This window comes from Columba livia, chromosome 1, assembly GCF_036013475.1.
Source record: "Columba livia isolate bColLiv1 breed racing homer chromosome 1, bColLiv1.pat.W.v2, whole genome shotgun sequence".
Classification (NCBI taxonomy): domain Eukaryota; kingdom Metazoa; phylum Chordata; class Aves; order Columbiformes; family Columbidae; genus Columba; species Columba livia.
In genome coordinates, this window is record NC_088602.1 from 113308193 (window position 1) to 113328351 (window position 20159).

Below are 20159 nucleotides of genomic sequence, written 5' to 3' on the forward strand. Positions count from 1 at the left end.
GCACAAGTTTTAGCACACGTTTTGCAGCGCTATGCTTAACTGAGAAAAAGGGAGCCAAAACATCTCTCCCTCTCTACAACTCTTCATTACAAAATGGAGTACACTACCTTTTGCCGTCGACTTACTTGGACTGCACGGGTCAAGATTCAGCAGAAAAGGCTTACTGCATTATTGTGTTAAAGAAATGACAGGGAAGAGGAGGAAAAGTCTATTCAAGGGAAGAAAAGAGCCCTCAGAAACCAAGGTACATCAGTGCCAAAATATTGATATTGCTAGTAGCTACCTGAAAACAACACTTTCGAAACACTGCTTGGAAGCTGGTAGGGAAGCCCAAAGCTAAAGGCAACATGCCTGGCTTTGCTTGGGTTTTTTGTTTGCTTGGGTTTTGTTTTCTACTCTTCTCTTTTGTCCTCTCCCTTATTACCAGGAGCAGATAGGGATGATTAGGAGCCTGGCTGAGGGAGACCCCCCCCCGCACAACCTACCAAGCAGCAGGGGTTACATGAGCCACGGGAACTGACAGGCTGGCTCGCATTTGCTCGAGCAGTCGATGAAGGATTAAGCCCAGCTGATGAGTACAACAGATAACTGTCACATCTTAAACCACCACAGCTAAATCTACCAGAGTTTATAAAACAGTCATTTATGTTAAAGGTCCAAATCCCAAAGGAGCTAATCACTCTTTTTTAAAAGACTTCCCATGACATACATTCCAAAAAAAGTAACTTTCTTGCTCTTTTAGAGTTTAGAATTCGTTACACAATTTCCACCTTTTTCAACAGGATGCTGAGAGAATTAATTAATTTAAGCATTGAGATCCTTTGAAGAACGAAGGGGGAAAACTGCTGCAAAAAATCTAGTAAAATTTGCTAAAAAATGTTTTGATTATCCCACCTAATAATGGGATAATTCACTTGAACAGCGGCGAATTTTGTAGTGGGTTATTCAGAGGGAATTGGTTTATGCAGATCATTTCTGCATTAATATTAAAAGCTTCTTGGTCTAGAGATAACTTCAATGTAATGGTTCTTTGCATTTCTATTTCACATGGCATGACACCTGCTTATAATGCAATGTTATGTCACTCAAAAGCGGAGAAAATGAAGAAAGTCATTTTTAGAAGCACTGAATACTTTAGAAAACAACGCTTCATTAATATGATACTTAAAAAGCGAGTGATTACAGTACCAGCACCTTAGAAGACGAATCTCAAGCCGAAAATCTCACCTTGTACATTTATGCATACGTATGTATATACAGAGACACAGACGTACGCACCCCTATGTGGGAAAGGTTCCCAAGGAGCGTTAATGAGGGTCTGGGATGGCTCCTTCCCACCCCTCCTTAGAAGGAGCCACCCTTGAGGCAGAGCAGCCTGAGCCACAGAGCTGCCTGCTACATCTGCAAGGACTAAAGCCAGGCGGCTACCTGGAAAGAGAAAAGGCTCCTTCCAAGTGTATTTATAAATGCTAAATGGCCCGGGAAAGTGCTGAGAGATTTCTCAAGCTCAGATCCTCATTTTCTCTTGTGCGGTCAGCCCTGGGACAGCTCTGGAAAACAAGGCAGCCATTTTCTCATCAGCTGTTACACTCTGCAAACCAGATTGAAGCGCTCGATAAGCTGCTGTTCTCTTCCGTGCCTGCAGCCACCGGAGGGGAAAAACAACCCATCACCCACCAACAGGTACAACCACAGCCATTGCTGTACTTGCCTGGTATGAGTCAGGGCACAGATGGGGCCAGGGGAGGGGAGGGATGGGGTGGCTGGGATGCAAACACATCCCTAAGCACGGCCAGCGCCTGTCCTACCTCAGCTGCTGATCCCACCCGTCATCCCACATTACAGACCCTGGTTTGCATTTCCAAAAATTAACTGTCTCTGTTAAAAAATACTTTGCTTTTGCAGAACCTGTGGGTCTAAGATACCGCATCGTGCACGCTGTGAAAATGCCTCCAAAACTTGGGATCAGCATGGGAAGAAAGTGTGTTTAATGTGCAGTCAGCAGTCACAGACACACACACAGGTATACGTGCACCTGTATGCACACACACACACACGATGTAATTTTTGTAAGCTCTAAGTAACCTCTCTCAAATACTGTGTTAGGGGACCAGACTGTCAAAACCACAGAGCACACTAACTCTACACTGTACAAACCTGGATATTCGAAGCCGCTCATTGCTTGAGAATATAAAGTGCTGTCTCCACATGTAACACAAGAAGCCATGACACCTACACTTACATTTGCTTCCATTTTCTATTATAATCACCACCTATACTTACGTTTACTTCTGTTTTCTATTATAATCCTCTTTCTTGTCATTTTCATAAACCTCCCCATTTTGCAGCAGTGTTTTGAAATTTGGCAGTGAGAAGCTCTGGGCGCAGGGAGATGCCTTTTCAGTCCCATGCAAAATGTGCTCAGACTTAGCTACGCTCAAAGCTGCTGGGGAAAACAATTCTCAAGTTTCATCGGCAGAGACTACTAAAAACCGTCTGCTAAAATCCCCCACTACCCCATACACGCTGCCTGCCCAGCCCTGGCTCTTCATTTCACCATGGCATGGGGCTCCAGCCAGCCCCCAGCTGTCAAGCAGCTCTGCTGGCTCACCCAGCCAAACCTAAAGGAGGCCCAGCTGTTGGGGGACACATGCCCCCGTTTGGCCACTTCTGACGGCTTCTGCTTGGCTGGTGTGAGTGTGCTGAGCCGAGCTCCTTCTCCACCCAGAGGTTGCATGAACAAGTGATTCCCTGAAGCCACCAAAGTCCCCATGCCTCAGGCTCAGCTTGACCGACAGAGGGTCTGGCAGACCCACCTGGCTTGGCTCTGCTAGTGCAAAGGCACGTTTAATTCATTACATCAAACTCGGACATCTCTTTCCAGTGGCCGATTGGCAACAAATAGAAGTACAATCCTGCTACCTACGGTACTCATTTAGGTAGGCTTTAAGAGATATCGTCAAGCAATGCCAACAGCCAAGAACCCCAAAACTAGGACTGCTGTCAATAGTATGTAGTTTTAGCACTACGCTTAGTAAGTTTCCTTTCTCTACAGAAAACAGTAAAACAGCCAAGGAGATGGCATCTAAACGAAAATGCTATTAAGACTGTGGGGACCCTAACTATCAGAAAACCACACTCCAGCTGTGAAAACCCAAAGCATCTCCTCTCACTTGCTTCCTCCAGCCGGAGGCAAAATCTTGCCACAACCTCCCCGTTCCTACCACCTCTCCAAGCTCCTGACACCACTCACTGCTGCTCCCATGCTGGACAAACAGTAGTAACTCAGCTTAGGCAACACTAACTAGGACATCTCTTGCCTTAGTGGCTGCTGCAGTTCTTGAGCACAAGCATTAGGTTTACCCCTGCAATCTTAGCATTTGCACTTCTACACTTGCTTGCTAAGGCCGCTGTTAAATCAAGATGGTACCAAACCCAGCACTCCTAATTCTGTTTCCCAAAGTTACTACACTACTTTGCACCATGCATTGCAATGGGACTACTGTAAAGGACGGCAGTACGCCAGAGGCGACTCTCACTAGCTTTGCAAAACCCCAGTAAGACAAAAAGTCCAAATAAACACAAGTAGAGCACGCATATGTCAAACACGTGATGCACTCATCAGTCACCAGAACTACTGAAACACGCTTAGCAATGCTTAACTGGGAAGAAGATTTTCATTCTGTGACCCTTGATTTTTACTGGGTAAAGTGGAGTCTTGTTTTTCTGCCAAGTATACATGTGCCAAGGCATTTTTAAATATCTTATATTTTGGAATGCAGGATACTGTAAGTTTAAGAGTAGACAGTTTCCTCACTCCACTAAAATTCAAAGTATGTAAACCCACAGCACTATCAATCATGCCATCTGTGCTAGAAATGCCATTCTCTTTTTTTTTTTTTTGGCACAGGACTATTATATCATGTGCAGGTGGTAACGACTAAAAATATATCACAGGAGATATATATAAAACCAGACTACTCCTTTTCTTGATGAAAACAGTAAGTAGAAATGACTCGTGCTGATCTAGCTCACACCCCTTGGCACTGGAGGTTTTCTCACTAGATCTGCAACCCTCATGCTGAAATGCAGTTTCCAGAAGGGAAGCACACAATTCCTCACACCTGTTTGATAACATCACACCAGATAAAATGGTTTGATCTCTTCCAGGAAGGATGGAGTTCAGCAGTAGAGTGAGGAGTCAGACAAGCACCATATGGCCAGAAGGGAGGGAAGACAAAAGCGAGGGCTGAACCACCTCTCTTGGCGGCAGCAAGAGTTACGTTGGCTCAGCTGTGTTGTTTAATCAAGTATTCTAAATCAATTAAGACTGAAGCCAATTTGTACACATGAATCTTTGTATTTATAAATGGACCTAAATATTCCACAGTAATATTCCATACGGTTTAGTTCCTGTAGTACATGGACAGAAACCAAGAACTGGCTGAGCTCATTAGCCATGAAAACATGCAGTTTTATCAGGCAAGCTTTTGTCCAGCATTACAAAAAATGAGCAGCAAACTAATGCACCCCTTCCTGCCCTGTAAAACAATTGTTCCCAATGTAGGAATTTTGGTTAATCCCAGTTAACACTAAAGATGATCTCTCAGTTGTATGGAATTCTCACCATGTCCGAACTTCAGGCTGCTGAGGTATTTCTATTAACGTAGCAACAAAGTTGTCATGAGGGAGTTTACTGACATTAGTCATCTGGTGATAAGACTGCCAGTGTTTGTAAATAATACTCACACATGTTCCCAGAATACTAAGTTTCTCACAGGTTTTAACAGAAAGCCACTTTCTCTGCCTGGAGCGCCCTCCCGCAGGAAGGCGATGCTGTGTGGCCGTGCTCGAGCGGAGGCAGGGTGGCTGCAAACACCTGCTGAGGCAATTCTCCACGCGTGCCTACCTCGCTGATCCGCACAAGCGGCTGAGCCGCTCGTCATCCAGTGGCCCAGGATGGCGATTTATAGCCCCTTCTAGGCAGGACGGCTCTGGCAATGGTCTGCTTTGAAAAGGTACGCAGCAAAGTAAAACGTTTCCGCAGTGACTCAGCGTTGTGTATTAATAGCCAGCCTAAGCTTTTTAAGACCCTACTGTTGCCGTGTGTCGGGGACAGGGCTCACCTTGCAAATAAAACCATTTTTCAGCACTGCACAAGGGCAAGACAGAGCTGACAGCATCTTGGGAGCCTGGGTCAAGGAGAAGGAGAGGGCAGGCAGGGCAGGACCAGCCCTTGTGGAGCTGCTGCACCCGAATCAGCTCGGGCCATCTGCAAAGAGTTGGGTTCCCATGGCCCCACAGGAGGAAGCAGAGGCCAAGAGGCTCCTTAAGTTGTGAAGAATTCAGCCCCACGTAAGTCTTTTACTTTCACCATGCAGCGAATACAACAGAAAACTGTGTTTAGAAGAATCTTGTATACTCATCCTGCACAAACCTAAGTACCTGTGTGCAGAAATTAAGAGGATCAGCTCCCAGTGTAAGATTTTGTTCAAACTGGAAAGCACGGGGAGGTGAGAAATAGAAAAAGTCGCCATAATCTGATTAGCTGTGTAATTAAGACCGAACTGGGAGATCAATAAGGGAAACTATACAGAGGGCTTTTTCAGCACAGTATGCTGGAGAGAAAATGAGAAATCTGCTGGAAATCTAATGGGATAAAGTAACAGATGGTAGGTAGACGCCCAGGGGACACAGAATATGTTTAAAGATGATACTGGCTAACAGTATGATTAAGAGTATATGCAATATCACAATGCACTGAGTTGAACTAGAATGTAAGTAGTAAGGCCATAAAAACCTCAATATTCTAGGTTAGACTTCCGTACTTTTATAGACACCTACAAGACAAACAGGAAGAACATTTACAAAAAGGCTCTACATGACACAAGTATCTGGACTTTTTCAGGGAATGGCTCTTGACCTTGTCTTGAGAAAGGTGGCAAACAACTGTCTACAAATACGACACAGGAGATCACAAAGAGGACAAGCACTTAAATTAATCAGCAAAGATGTAACAATAAATAAGGGACTCAGTGTACAGAAAAGAAAACTTGAATTACATTTCTGGAAACAGAGAGTAGGAGCAGCCACCAATGGAGCTGTGCAAACCATCATCATCTGGGTGACCTGAAGCCTACCTGACATCATTCTATCAGGGAAAAAAAATGTATATCAATCCCCTTCCATTTTTTCAAAAACAAAGACAACAGTAACCTTCAGCAAAGTCTTCTATATAACTCACTGTTCTTCTAGTTGGTACATGTGCAGGAGTACAGATTGCAGTCTCTAAGCCGAGCACACAAGCAGGTCAACTCAAGGTGGCCTTTCATGCTCAGGTAACACTCCATGCTCTCTTGGGGACAATCAAGTTTGCTATACCACAATCATGAAACTATGGTGGTCCTGTGTCTTCCAAATATTTTCCAACAATTAAATAATACCTATAAACAATACAGTCCAGCTGTAAAACTGCTTATGTCTCCCTAAAATAAATAAACATTATATATATAAACTCCATATATATACAGCTAGATGGATACATACACACATACAATGGAGAGAGTGTTAAATGTAGTAGATGTAAACAAATGATATAAAGTTATAAACCAATGCTGCATTATTATAAGCCAGTTATTTATGTAGATTTATTTTAAAATATGTCTGATTGCCTTCATAGCACTGATGAAGAGAACAGTAATGCACTAAACATCATTAAACACTTAAACTAAAATTCGTCCTTGATCGTTCCTTCACAACCACTTTGATTCCACTCTGCCACCCAGAACAAGAATAGCCACACGACCTGAAGGTCAGAAAATTCTTATTTTGTTATGCGAGCAAACTAAATAATTTCCAAAAGCAGAGCCCTCTCCCATGCACCATCCTGCTTTTGGCTTTCCCATCTCTGACTAGCACTAATTTAAATTAGAGGACTAGTAGCTTTAGCACTTCAGCTGATATCATTACCATTATATCATGCAAAAGCACTCCCTGAAGTAATCAGGAACCAAGCTGCTTATGAAAATAGTGTAAAAACCACACCAGAAATAAAATAGAAACCCACACACAGCAGAGACATAACCAGCCCCTCTGTAAGAAAAAGAGATTTAAATGGGCAGCTGCATTCTGCATCAGCAGAATTACAACCATTTCTGTGAATGGTTTTAAGGTGCATAGAGAGGTCATCATCTTCCACAGACTGGGTTACTGCAAAGCCAATGGATAATCACAGCAAGGAAGCCATTGGGTACCGGACTGCCTTAAAACAGCCGAGGAGAAACAGAATAAGGCAGAATGATGCTGACTCTGATGCAGCTTCAGAGCAGCATCGCCCTCTAATTTACCCACAGCTAGCTCATGAAAATTTTGCAGTGTTTTTACAACCATAAAACCCAATAAACCAAGCCCCAAGACACAGACTTTCCCCCCCGCCTCAAACCCTAGTCCAGAAAAACAGTGAGAGGTAATGAGTGTGGGCCCAATTAAATGTGATGTAAGGAAGCAACAGGAAGGCAAAGTTGTAACGGCCATCTCGCATTGTTCTGCTTGTGCCCATGCTGGGTATCCCACCTAAGTGGTTTTTGCCCAGGTACAAAGTATTTTGCTTTGAGGATGCTTAAAACTGTAACTGTGACTTGGTATATGCGGCAAACTCGCTCAACTGAGGAGCCAGCTGAAGTCCCTTAGGGCCCACCTTACGTGCACTGAAAGGGCAGATGTATTATGGATCAGCTTCCTGGCACCCTTCCATCCTACAATTTCCTACTGCTATTACACTGATGATTCAAATCTAATTTTAACTAACAAGCAAGCCTTCTGCTGTCAGCAACCATTGTTCCAAGACTGAAGGAAAATGCTTTAAACACATTTTCATGCCTTTCAACATCTGCATTTTCATATTGCTTTTGTTCTTGGAGAGGGGCACAGAAAAAGAAAATAAGGGAAGCCCTTCCCAAGGTGTAGGGAGCTAAGATGTCAGTGCTGTCACTTACCATTTCCTAACAAGCCAAATTTTACAAACAATACATGGGTAGCAGAATGATATTATTAATTTAAGAAATAATACTTTGAAAGCTTGAAAAACTTGCTACAGTAACAAAGCAATTTTCAAACACAAATTCCTCTGAGATCACATAAAAATAATGGGGTTTGTTTCAAAAATACAAAAACACACCACCACATCCTTTGGTAAATCTGAGTGCTACACAGCCATGGTATTTATTTTTATAACTGACCATATGAATCACTTTACACGTAAGTTTGTGTGTCAATGAAAACTTCTCCACCAGTTTAAAAAGAATCTAAAAATTTCCTTGATTGTATACTATCTTACAAGAGGAGTCCACTCACCATGTTTTCACGTGTTGGCATAAGAGATCAGAAAACGCAAAATAATTTGAATATTCTTATCCATTTTCAGATGGCCTTCAAAAGCAAGTACAACACAGAACAATGAAGAGATGAGTTCATTAGCTGTACTGCAAAAGAAGTAATCCCATATAACATGCATTAGTAGTGAAAAGTTGCAAGGGGTAAGATATTCACTGAACATAATTAGTTCTGAAGATTATTGTAGAAGAAGGACATAAATGTGGTTCCAATAACCAAGGATAAGACAACAACAAGCATAGAAAAGTCTTCCTGACAAGGAAGAAGCAGCTCAGCTTGTTCTGAGTTACAGCACAATCAAGTTAGCTTTGTGGCACATCCTGCTGTTTATATCATATGATTTTAATATCTTAAAACAGAAGATTAAAGCCATCTGCAGGTCTCCTAAACAAAACAAATGCTATGCTGTGGTAGTGAAATATGTAAGGTGTTTCCATTACCTAGAATTCATATCAGAGGCTATTTATACATTAAGCAGGAAATATTTAATAGCATTTCACACTCCAACACAGTATAGAAAATATTACCTGTGTAACACACTTTTTTTTTTTACAGCTTGTGTAAAATACACTGCTATACTGTTGACTGAATGGCAGTAGTCAAAACATGGAGGATCAAGTGTTGCAGTCCTCTTAGACAGACATTATGGAACCTGCGCAAGGTATTTAATTTGATCTCTTTGTTCAAGTCAGTGGCATTTGCCTTCATTCACATTCGGCAAGTTATTCATCTAAAAAAGCTACAATTCTTTCATGTCTTCTTTCCTCCCAAACTCCATTTGTTCTTCTGTAGAATTATTGCCATTAATAAAATGTTGTGTTTAGACGAGCTGTGATACTGCCAGCCAGTTTTATTGCAGATAGAGGTCAAGGAAAAAATTATTAAAAACGAAAATAACTTTTCTTTCTGAATTCTCTCTATAAAACATCAGTCCCAAGCACTCACATAAACTTTGAATGTCAGTCCCTACTAGGCTCCTAAGCGGGCTGTATGTTTTATCTGCCCTACCACCAGCACTGGGCAGAAGGCACCAGAGAGGCACCTTTTGGAGCAGGGCAAACCACGGAACTATTTTTTCAGTTTCTTGCACAATAACTGCTATGTTGCAACTGTCCTCCACAAACACATGAACATCATCTCAGCTAAATAATCTGCATGTATGAAAGCCCTAACCTTAAGTGAAGACCTTCATAAGCATGAAGACAAAAAGAGCCCAGTACATCATCTAACTGGTTTTCCTCAATAACACAAGTTCTGAAACTCAAACATGCAATTCCTGTGTGGCATGAAACCTTGACACATTGAAAGAAATCTGTATTTTAGAAATTCATCTGAACGTGATGTAAAAATTTCAGCTAAGGGACAATTCCTCATTTCAATTTCAACTATTTTCCAGCTTTAAAATAGATATGAATATTGGAGGAATAACGAAGTCTGTTTCCTGTTTGAATTCTTCTACCTTTAGCTTATTTCCAGTACATCTCTCTATTTCCACGACTTCCAAACAAAAGAACCTTTTCATATCATAAATCTTCACACACTTACTACCAGGCAATGACCAACTCACAATTTCAGTCTCTATTTGGCAAAACAGATTGGATTTTATCAGTTTCCTACCAGAAAGATGAGCTCCTCCAGAACTGCCAAGATCTCTCCCGAGTAAGTCCAAACACTTTCAGCTTCAGGTATGAGTAGTGCTCCTCCACATTACACCTCCACACTAGTTAGATATCATCCATTCCATGTAAATAGCAAACACACATTTTGTCAGTCTTGTAATCTTTCACCAAAACATCACATCATTGAATGGTATACTTATGTGCAAGCTGTACAGTATGGGACCAGCCCCCCTCAAAATACACAAATGCCAACTTTGAAGGAGCTTTAGATATTATGGGCTTGGAGAGACCAAAACAAAAAGACATCGCTTTGCCATTCCTCATCACTATCTTTACAACCGAGCAGCGTAACGTGAAATAATGACCTGAAGAGCACAATAAAAATACCTGACATCTAAAATCACCTGGGAATCTACACCGTAGAATTTTAAAGAAAAAAGAAAAGCATCAGAAAACATGCTAACAGAGAAAACATACATCCTCTATAAATTTAGGAGGACCTGACTTTCCTGGTTAAATAGTCTCTAAAAAGCAAAAACTTGAAGAACTGCCTTTTGAATAAAGTCTGAGAGAGAAATGTGAACAAGTGCAAAATGACAAAGTGGGAAATGATAAAGTGGGGTAATATTAATAGTTTACAAATATCTAAAGGAGGAATTTGCACAGCAGAAAAAGGAAGAAATTTTCTATCAGATACGGAAACTCAGGAAGGGATAAATGGAAGGGTTTTTTTGTTGTTTTGAGTTTTTTGTGTGTGTTTTGTTGGTTAGTTAGTTTGTTTGTTTGTTTTAATGGAAAATATTGAGTGACTAGCAGGAAAGGCTTTTTGGAGGGGAACTACTGTTGGCCTGTGAAAAAACTGCCAGAGGGAATACTGCAAAGCTACTGCTGGACAAAATAACAGAAAGCGCACTGATGGGAACACTCCTGTACCAGCAAGGAGAAATGCCTTAGATGGCGGAAAGGGTCACTTCCCGCTCTGCCTATCTGGACACTGTGCATACTGTAACTAAGATATATTACCTGAAAATTTGTGCTCTCTTTTTTAATATAATGCTAATGTATTTTATTAGTGATTTTAACAGGCTTTAATAGGAGGAAGCATATATTCAATTATTTTGTTACATGCTTTGAATATAAATGGCAAGCATCTGCACTCTAGTTTACTCCTTCCACCCTCACCCTCTCATAGAAAAAGCACCAGCACACTTTAGAATTCAGAGCAGCCCTCCCCAACCCAGCCGCTTTCTTAGCTGGTTTGCTGGGATCTATATATCCAATCTAATTATTTTGATTCCCATTTCCAACCCTATCAGTGGTGCAGTGGTGCAAGAAATCAAAATGCCAGTCTCCTGAACGTGATAGGACCTAAAAGCAAACAGCTACTCATTTGCAGAGGCATCACTGCGTGGCCCAAAGCCCCTGTCATCCCGCGATTTACATTCAGTGTTCTGGATGTGACTGGAGAGGGGTTTCCCAGTGTACCAATACTGAGCATTTCATTTAACAGTTCAGATATGCTACCGTTTGTTGCATCATCTTGTTCTGTCACAGCATAACCGACTAACAAAATCAGCAACGCTTCAGCTTAGATTTTGTCTCTTTTTAAAGATTTCCTCCTTCTTTGTTGTTTTTTCCTTTGTTTTCTTAAAAGCAAAAAAATAGGATCGTGCAAGCTTATCTTCCCTGAAGTGATCAAAAGAGAGAGTCAGCAATACTCCTGCCAAAACACCTACTATCCTTTCAAGTCAGGGGGATCATATGTTGCTCACTAGCTGAATTCCTCTGGGGGTCTTTTCCCTGACTGGCTCTTCTCCTCTTGAATTACAGCCTTACTTAGATTACTAATGCCTCTGTGCCACCAAAAATATTCCCATTCATTTCCACAGCTTTTACAAATATGGTAACACGATTTGTACTTAAATATAAGCGTCACCGTTTTACTTTTTTATTATGAGTATCATATGTTTAGCAAGCTGTCTGACCTTCCTTATGATGATGAACGCCACAGCAAACAATTTGCTGTATCTTTAAAGAAATGGCCAACTCAATTACATTATGCCAGAAGCTTTCAAATCCCTCTCTGCCAACGTCTTTGCTGTATCCTGCCACAGACAGCCCATTTGTATTCCAGCACAGTAGGACACTTGTTTTATTGAAGCATACAGTTCTGGTTAGGTACTATCAACAGAGAGCTATTTCAGTTCACCAGCTCTATGCTCCTTCTCACCCTCTCTAGCCTCAGTTATTAGGATTTTCAATTTTACTGACCAAACGTGTATGCATTACTAATTACATGCATGAAATCTAGTAGTTATCGACTGCTACAACAAAATACATTAGTGACCAATTACAGGAGTTCTTGGCAGCAATGGTTATCATTTTAGTGGATTTAATCATTGCACTTAAAGTGAAGCTTGAGATTCCCTTTGAGATTACACTGCTAATTGCTTCTGTTTTGCCAGTTACTGCATGAGCTGGTTTGGAAAAAAGGATCACTAAAGATTGCTTTCTAAATATCCAAGAGCAGCAAACAGACGAAGCCTCCTATAATGAGCTCCCCCCCCCAATAAAACCACAGTGGAAATTCATTCATAACACAATGCCGACCTCCGATATATATCCCCCTTGTCATCCCCTCTTTTCGTCTCATCTCTTGTTATTTAGTTAGACAACAGCAATACAGTTGTATTGCTGTTCACGTGAATTGTGGGACACTACAATTTATTTATATAGCTAGTGAGAATATTACACTTTAAAAAATAATAATAATTTCCCCCCGTTGTGTGTTTGCAGAGAGGATACTACTTGTTATTCTTGTTATGACAGAATGTTTGAATGGTCTTAGACCTTTGAGAAAAAAAAAAACAACAACCTAGGCAAAGTACATGATTTATTACACACACAATACCAACATAGCAGGCTTCCACTCTCCAGGAATCCCTAAAAACAAACACTCCCCCTCCAAAGGAATTTGTAATATAACGTATTGTTCTTCAAAAGCCTATGTCTATCTCCAGATCCCCACTAGTGATGAATTATCCAGTTTACAGCCTCATAAAGCAGAAGTGACTATATATTTTAATGCTGAGGCCAGTCGCGGGACTTTGGTACCTTTCACATTTAGTGATGTACAATTTTCCAAACACCAATGAAAGGTTGCGACACTTTGCTTTGGGCAAAACAATTTTGTGACTAAATTTCATCAACATATTAGGTCTGATCAAAGTAAGTTGTCTTTCAAAGACAGAAAGCATTGGGGATGGTTGCAACTACAGTTCCGTTAGCTGTCTGGGAACAAGCTACTTTAATAATTAAAATTGTTTAAATAAATTTGGTTTGTTCCCTATTATTAAAATTTCAGCTACTGGAACTTTCCATTACTCAAACGCCACTTCCAGGACAACAAAGAACCTCTCTCAAAAATCCTAAAAAAAACCCAAACAAAATCCTCAATCAAAAATTTCTCATAAGATTAAAAAACCTTCTAAAATTTTCTTATCAAACATCAGCTTCTTTAGGATTTCAGTAGACGCTAAGTTGATACAACTCTAATTAGAAACTTAATTGATCTCTGTAAGAAAGACACTGTAGAGAAAGAGTTTTAAACCCCCAGAGACTTCCAGACTACAAACACCAGAGCCTGTGGTATCTTTTAAAACTGTCAGAAGTTATACACTTATGATCTACAAAAATAATAACCATCTCCCTGAAATTAACTGCTAAAAGAAGCTGAAGAGCTTCATCCTAGAGCATCGACGGGCCGCAGCAACAGAGCCAGTTGGCTTCACTTGAGCCTCCAATTACGGCAGGGACTATGACCCCCTGATTCCTGAAAAAGAACACACCACGGTACGCCGAAAGTTGCGTCAAGGATGTGTTTTATCTTGCCTCAAACCCAGATGCAGATCTGCACAAACCCGTTGATCTTTCCGCAACACCAGGCACAAGAACAGCTACGTGCAGGATGCTCTCAAAAACAAGGCCAGGCCATTTCCACGCTTAACTGAGAAAATCTTGCCCCAGGGCACTCAATTTCAAGTCTGAATGAGAAAATCTGTAGCTGATGAAGTAACGACAATAACTGGCAAATAATACACTGGATAAAACACCTAAATTAGAGTACAGATCAATCCTATATTCATAAAGAAATAGACTACACAATTTAATTGGATTATCCCCATCTCTTAGTTCAATTGTTCTTGACTTTGGCCTTCCTCAAACAAGCAATTAAGGACAATTTTCCAAGTAAAAAGTAACATAACAGTGACATGGTTGCTTTGGCAAGGCAGAAGTCACTACCCCTACAAATCCTCAAGCCCAGCAGAATGACCACCTTCCTTTTGCACAGGCGAGCTCCTGCCTCATGTTCACAATAACAAAATTTAAACTATAATTCCAAAAATATTGCAATTGCACGTGGGATTTCTAGTGCTGCATTCTAAATGAAGAAATGGGAACAAGACAGGAGAAGAAAATATTCCTGAATTGAACAGCTGAGCTCATGTAGCACCCAAAAGACAAAAGGTCAGGAAATACCTGTCTTTCATCACTGTCAAAGGCAATAGAGTAAAATATGCAGAGTAGGATTGATAACACAGGAAATAAATGAAAACATTTGCTGTGTGTTAGTACAGAAGTTAAAAGAAACAAGGCAAAAACCTCTCTTGAAGGTCCCCACTGGATTTAAAACAGAGCTGTTGAGCCAATTTTGATTTCAAAACATGCCAGTATCATTTAAGAATACTGAACTTCTTTAATAAACCTTTCACCTGTTCACTAGTCCACAGAACTAACTCCTAACCCCATGCACAATGAGTGCAAGTATGACATGGCATGATATTTGCAAGAACCAGAACTTCAGTGAGAACTGCAAATGCACAGGAAAGCAACCAGTTACTTATAATACAGTTTCAGGCATTATTTGTGACTCACTCCCTAACGTACAAATCAAAGAATGATAATGCTATAATAAATGCCGCCACAACGTGTTTCTGAATGAAGAGTCTTATGTGTGTATAACTCCCAAAGCTGAGTGTATTTTTAAGTTCCATATTTAATTCTCTTTAATACCAAAAGCAATGAGAGACTTTTTTGTCTATTCCTCTATCACAAAGAGATAAACACAGCAAAATGAAATATATTTTTTACGCAGTGACATGACAGATATCAATTTATAAGTTAATGCGTTCAGTACAAAAAACAGGATTAAACCACAGCAGAGATTTGGAATAAAATGCACTGATAACAAGTTTATACCAGATTAAATCAAGAGACTCTCGGCTGATAAGTAGAATTTGTAAAATTTAATGTAGATACCAGTAAGGATATTGAACTTACTGAAAAACTAAACATAATTCTTTTAGCGTGATAAATGCCAGCAGGAAGAAATGCTCCAGCTCTGGCAATTGTTTCAAAAAACTCAATTAATTTGCCCATTATTACAAATATGTTACCAGTAGAAAGAAGTTTCATGCAATACTATACTATCTGCTTGTTAATATTATCTGCATTTCATATATGAATACGTATGAATAAATAAACACATTGAATAATACAACAAAGTACCTTTTTGATATGTAAAATGACTTATTGTAACCAGAGTAATGCTTGAATTGCCAGGAAAGGAAGGCAGGTGGATAACTAAAAAATATTCTTCCTCCCTTTTCAGGAACCTGTCGAGATTGGTTTTGGGACTGAGCACTACCAGATGCCTAGAAATGTCTGCCACATGCCCCATCAAAGCTGATGAAGAAAAGCTGTCCCTGTCCTATTTTAATGGAAGCAAATCCAACTATTTTAATGGAAGCAAACCCAACCAAGACAAGAGTTTTTGTCTCAAACAACATGAAACGAGGGTTCACCCTTTCCAAGACAACCATATTAAGCCCCCACAAGGTCATCTTCTCAGACTTCATCCTCTGGTGACCTCATACTTAACCTGGCCCCTTTTTGCAACTTCAGTCCTGCTCAATCTCAGTGCCTCATTATCATCACAAACCAGCAAGATCAAATTTAACTTTAAGAAATGGAGAAGTCATTCAGACTCAGAAATCAGTCTCAAAAAACTGACAAGGCAAAACGCCAAAATGCTGAGAAAACCTGCATATAATCCACGTTTAAATGTATGGAGGCTTTAAGGGCAGTAATAAAAAGCAAACCTATCACTAAGCACTGAAGGCTCTATGTAACATTCCTTTAGCTAGCTCTAGTACTCCTAGTCTTTTTCAATTCAAAAGCCAAGGTATTGTCTCAAATTACAGACCTGCGATTAGGCACAGAGATGCTGAAAAATATTTAACAGCTTCAACACTTTGTAGAGTTGATTTCCAGCTAAGCATTCACTTACTCAGGTGCAAGAACAGTCAAGCTCCCCAGTTTCCCCCAGATTTTTCCTTCAGGCCAGTTTTATCCTTAGGTACCTGTGTACAATAAAAAAATAAAGACAACATTAATTTACATAACTCCTCGTAAGCTCATCTCTTGATTATATTAACTCTTAGGGCCCAAATTGTCAGCAATTTAAAAATTCAAATCTCCAGCTTTTCTAACAGGATTATTTCCCATCAGTTTGCTTGACCAGAAGCAAACTCGAAGTTGTTTTTCCCCTGCAAAAAGACTGGGTTTTATTTGACCAGTTCTAGACACACACGTGTGTGTGTCTATATGTATATATATATATACATTACACTCAGCACAACCTCAAATAAAAGAGTTTTCTGGGAGAAACCTCATGTATATTTGACCTAGTAGAAGGTGAGATTGCATGATTTAGGTACATTTCATCACTTGCTTTAGGAGTATAGACAGACAGCAACACAGTTAAGGCCTTGTTAGCCACAGATTTAAGCTACCTTAAAACTGTTAACATGTGACAAGAAAATCCTATATATTCAATTACCACTTTAAAATTGACCTAAGGTTTGTGTACAGGTGCACTGTCACTTAGGTAAGGAAGAGCTCAACAATATAAATTAGTCTACTTTCTTCTGGCACTAGTATGAATTAAAGAAACATTTTCATAATGTGCTATTCAACCATATGGATTTGATTTTTGCAGACATATGGAGCTCCAATTAAGTAAGTGTGGCTTTGCTGACACAGAAGTCCATCTGCACATATTCAAATTTTCCAGAATTAGACCATCTAATTTAGAGCAGCCCATCTAACAATAACAGAGTAGAAAAGCAAGACATTTGGTATGACACAACCACTGAAACTAGTCTCTTTAAATAGTAATCCCAGCCTCACTTTTGACCATGGTCAGAATATAAACAGATAAAATGGAATTAGGTCACCTAAAATAAAATTACAATTATATTGGATTTAAAATAAATAAATAAATAAATAAATTCATCTTCTCCATCATGCAAGTAAATATATAAATTGGAAAAGTAAGCAAGGTACGGGTTTTCAAAGATTTCACCAGAAGTCAAGGGAAATTAAAAAAGTGACTGTAACTATGCTTCCTGGTTTTTAAGTTTCCTTTGCACATTGTGCATCCAGATTTTCCCAGGATAAATACAAGGAAAACACGCTATTAAAAAAAAAACAAAACCAGAAGGCAAGCTATATATTAACATCTACATCCTCAACAACTCTAAAATCTCAAAATAACAAAGGCATACGATGGAGTGGAAACTAACACAATTTTAAGGTAAAGACTTCAGAATTCCCAATTTTTATTTTTTAAAGATTTTGAGTTAAGTGTGCCTCCTTGCTCATATCTAGTCTGACTTGATTTTTATTAGGTCATAATGTGCAATTTTTTTCTACAGGGCCCAAACCTCATTCAGTGAACACAGTAGCTAGAAAAGAATACCTGAAAATCTGCATGTTAACTCAATTACATATGGTCACAGTACAGCTTTACACTTTATCTACTCCAGGTTATTCTGTGTTGTTTCAGAACAGCACTGGGAAGACAGAAACCCTGGTTCTGACACAGAGTTCCTCTTTGGTGCTGTCAGGGTAACAACAGATTGCATTACAGTCCTTATGAAGCATGCCGTATGATCCCCATAGTCTATCAACTTAAAGAATGAAACTTTGGATTAGAAGCATGACAGACTTTAGCCTTCAACCAGAGATTCCTAAAATTCATTTATCAGAGTAGCTAGCCTTATACAATACTTCAAACTGATTTTCTGGGGAAGTTCTCTTTGTTTGCCATAACTAGGCGGCGCATCTTTCTTGCGGCACGCTTCCCCATTCACTACCTGTCTTGAAGTTTCTACAGCAAATGAAAGCGAGTTTTCAAAGACCTGTCTCCCTTGCTGCACACTCTTCATACACTACTGCTCCAGTTGAAAAGACCATATGATTCTGAGATACTATAATTTAAAACCATAGCATAAAGTGTATGTCCAATGGAGCCCAGTTAACATATTCTAAACAACCTTAATTCTTCACCTTCCCATCTTTGCAGCGCTTGTTCTTTGTAACTCTAACAACATTACTCAAGACAGCTTTCTGAGCTTGGTTTAACTTCCAGCTCTTTTGCAGACAGTAAGTAGCGAAGAGGAGAAGCTCCACGTTGTTCAGCACAGACACCCAGAGTCTCCCTCACAACTTGGCCACCTCTCGTTCTCATCCAAGCTGTGCCAGTGTCAGTCCCAGGGAAATGTGCCACCACCCCTGTCACGCTCGTTATCATCAGGCTCAGTCTCCTATTTCTGATCTCAGCCCTGCCTCTTTACAGTAACTGCTTCATTCTCACCAACTTCATATGACACATTGCTCCCTGCAAGCAGAACCCCATTTCCCATGAGCTTCGAGCCCTCATGTCCTCACTTTTCCTTTTAAGCTCGGCACCATCTCTCAGCTTTCTGTCCCCTTCACAGATCTGCTGGCTCTTCCACACTACTTTTCACCTTCCAGTGTTTTTCCCACTGCTTGACTCCCCTACTCAACCTCCTGCCCCTGCCCCTTGCCCTGGCAATTTGCAGGTTTATTCTCAACAACCAGCTCTCTAGCTTTTCCACATTTCCCTTCCTGGTTCCCACAGAGTCTTTGTGATTAGTGTGCCATAAGCCACACTTTCTGCTGAACTCACTTCCAATGATGGGCATTAAAGAAATCTGTACAAGGGCTAATCAGCAGGAACACTTAATTTCAGGATCCCAGAAGGACTTGGGCAGGAGACAATCCAAATCAGCAGTGCTGTCTGCACAGAAATAGAATTTTAGGCACTTAAATCCCTTGCTACTGAAAAACACAGGCAACCATATATTTAGATGTCAAGGCCTCTGTAGGAAGGCCTTGTGGACTGTAGGTACTTCAGTCTTCATATTAGATTAATACTATCTACTCCTAAATTTTAAAAAACAAAACAAAACAAAACAAAAAAACAAAAAAACCAAACAAAAAAACAACCAAAACAAACAAACAAAAAACACAAAAAACCAACAACCTACAAAGAACCAAAATAGAGTCTAAATCTCAATCTAAACTCACTCTACATTTCAGTTAACAGAGTTATTAGTATGTCCTTAAGCCATTCTTTCTGAAGACAAAACAGCCCTTCATTCAGTCAAATATATTAAGTATTGGGGGGAGGAGGGAGGAAGGGTTTTAAATTAAGAACAGGGTTTTCTTGGCACTATTTACCAAGGATAAGTGTGCTTATCCTTATTTCACTGGAAGAAAAGTAAATGATAGCATACCTGCACCTATTATTCCCAGAAAGTATGAATCAACCAAAGGCATCCTCCTGCCTTTCCTCAAACACTCCCCCTTTTTGTTGGGGAGGAGCTCAAAAGGGTTAAGAATTAATTTAGGGTTATTTTACACAATTACAAAATCACAGAATACCAGGTTGGAAGGGGCCACAGATCATCTGGTCCAACCATTCCTGGCAAAAGCACAGTCTAGACAAGCTGGCCCAGCACCCTGTCCAGCTGAATCTTAAAAGTGTCCGATGTTGGGGAATCCACCACTCCCCTGCGGAGATCATTCCAGTGGCTGATGGTTCCCATTGTAAAAATTTTCCATCTTGCAATTTCCTTCTTTTCCAATCGGAATCTCCCCAGGAGAAACTTGTACCCACTGCTCCTTGGCTTTTCCGTGTGACCCCTTGTCAAAAAGGAGTCTCCATCTTCTCTGCAGCCACCCCTTGAATACTGGAACATGGTGATGAAGTCTCCCCTA

General features: G+C 40.3%; 1 protein-coding gene and 1 long non-coding RNA gene across 7 annotated transcripts in view; one reads left to right on the forward strand and one right to left on the reverse strand.

Annotated features, from left to right (window-relative positions):
• TBL1X (transducin beta like 1 X-linked) overlaps positions 1 to 20159 on the reverse strand; it is a 202917-nt gene that overhangs the window by 128686 nt on the left and 54072 nt on the right. For 3 of the 6 annotated variants that reach the window (XM_065073658.1, XM_005502530.3, XM_065073629.1), the window contains exon 2: positions 16360 to 16432. The exons of 1 other annotated variant lie outside the window; for it this stretch is intronic. Coding sequence is in view for 1 of the 5 variants with exons in the window: in XM_065073616.1 (XP_064929688.1) it covers positions 16276 to 16351 (76 nt within the window). In the remaining 4 variants the exon portion in view is untranslated. Of the gene's footprint in view, positions 1 to 16275; positions 16433 to 20159 lie in introns of all 6 variants that reach the window. 2 more of the 6 variants (XM_065073616.1, XM_065073637.1) reach the window with 1 other exon arrangement.
• Positions 1444 to 9251, forward strand: LOC110358823 (uncharacterized). The gene is made up of 3 exons (XR_010474632.1): positions 1444 to 2023; positions 8423 to 8534; positions 8947 to 9251. It is a non-coding gene; the product is annotated as an uncharacterized LOC110358823 (long non-coding RNA).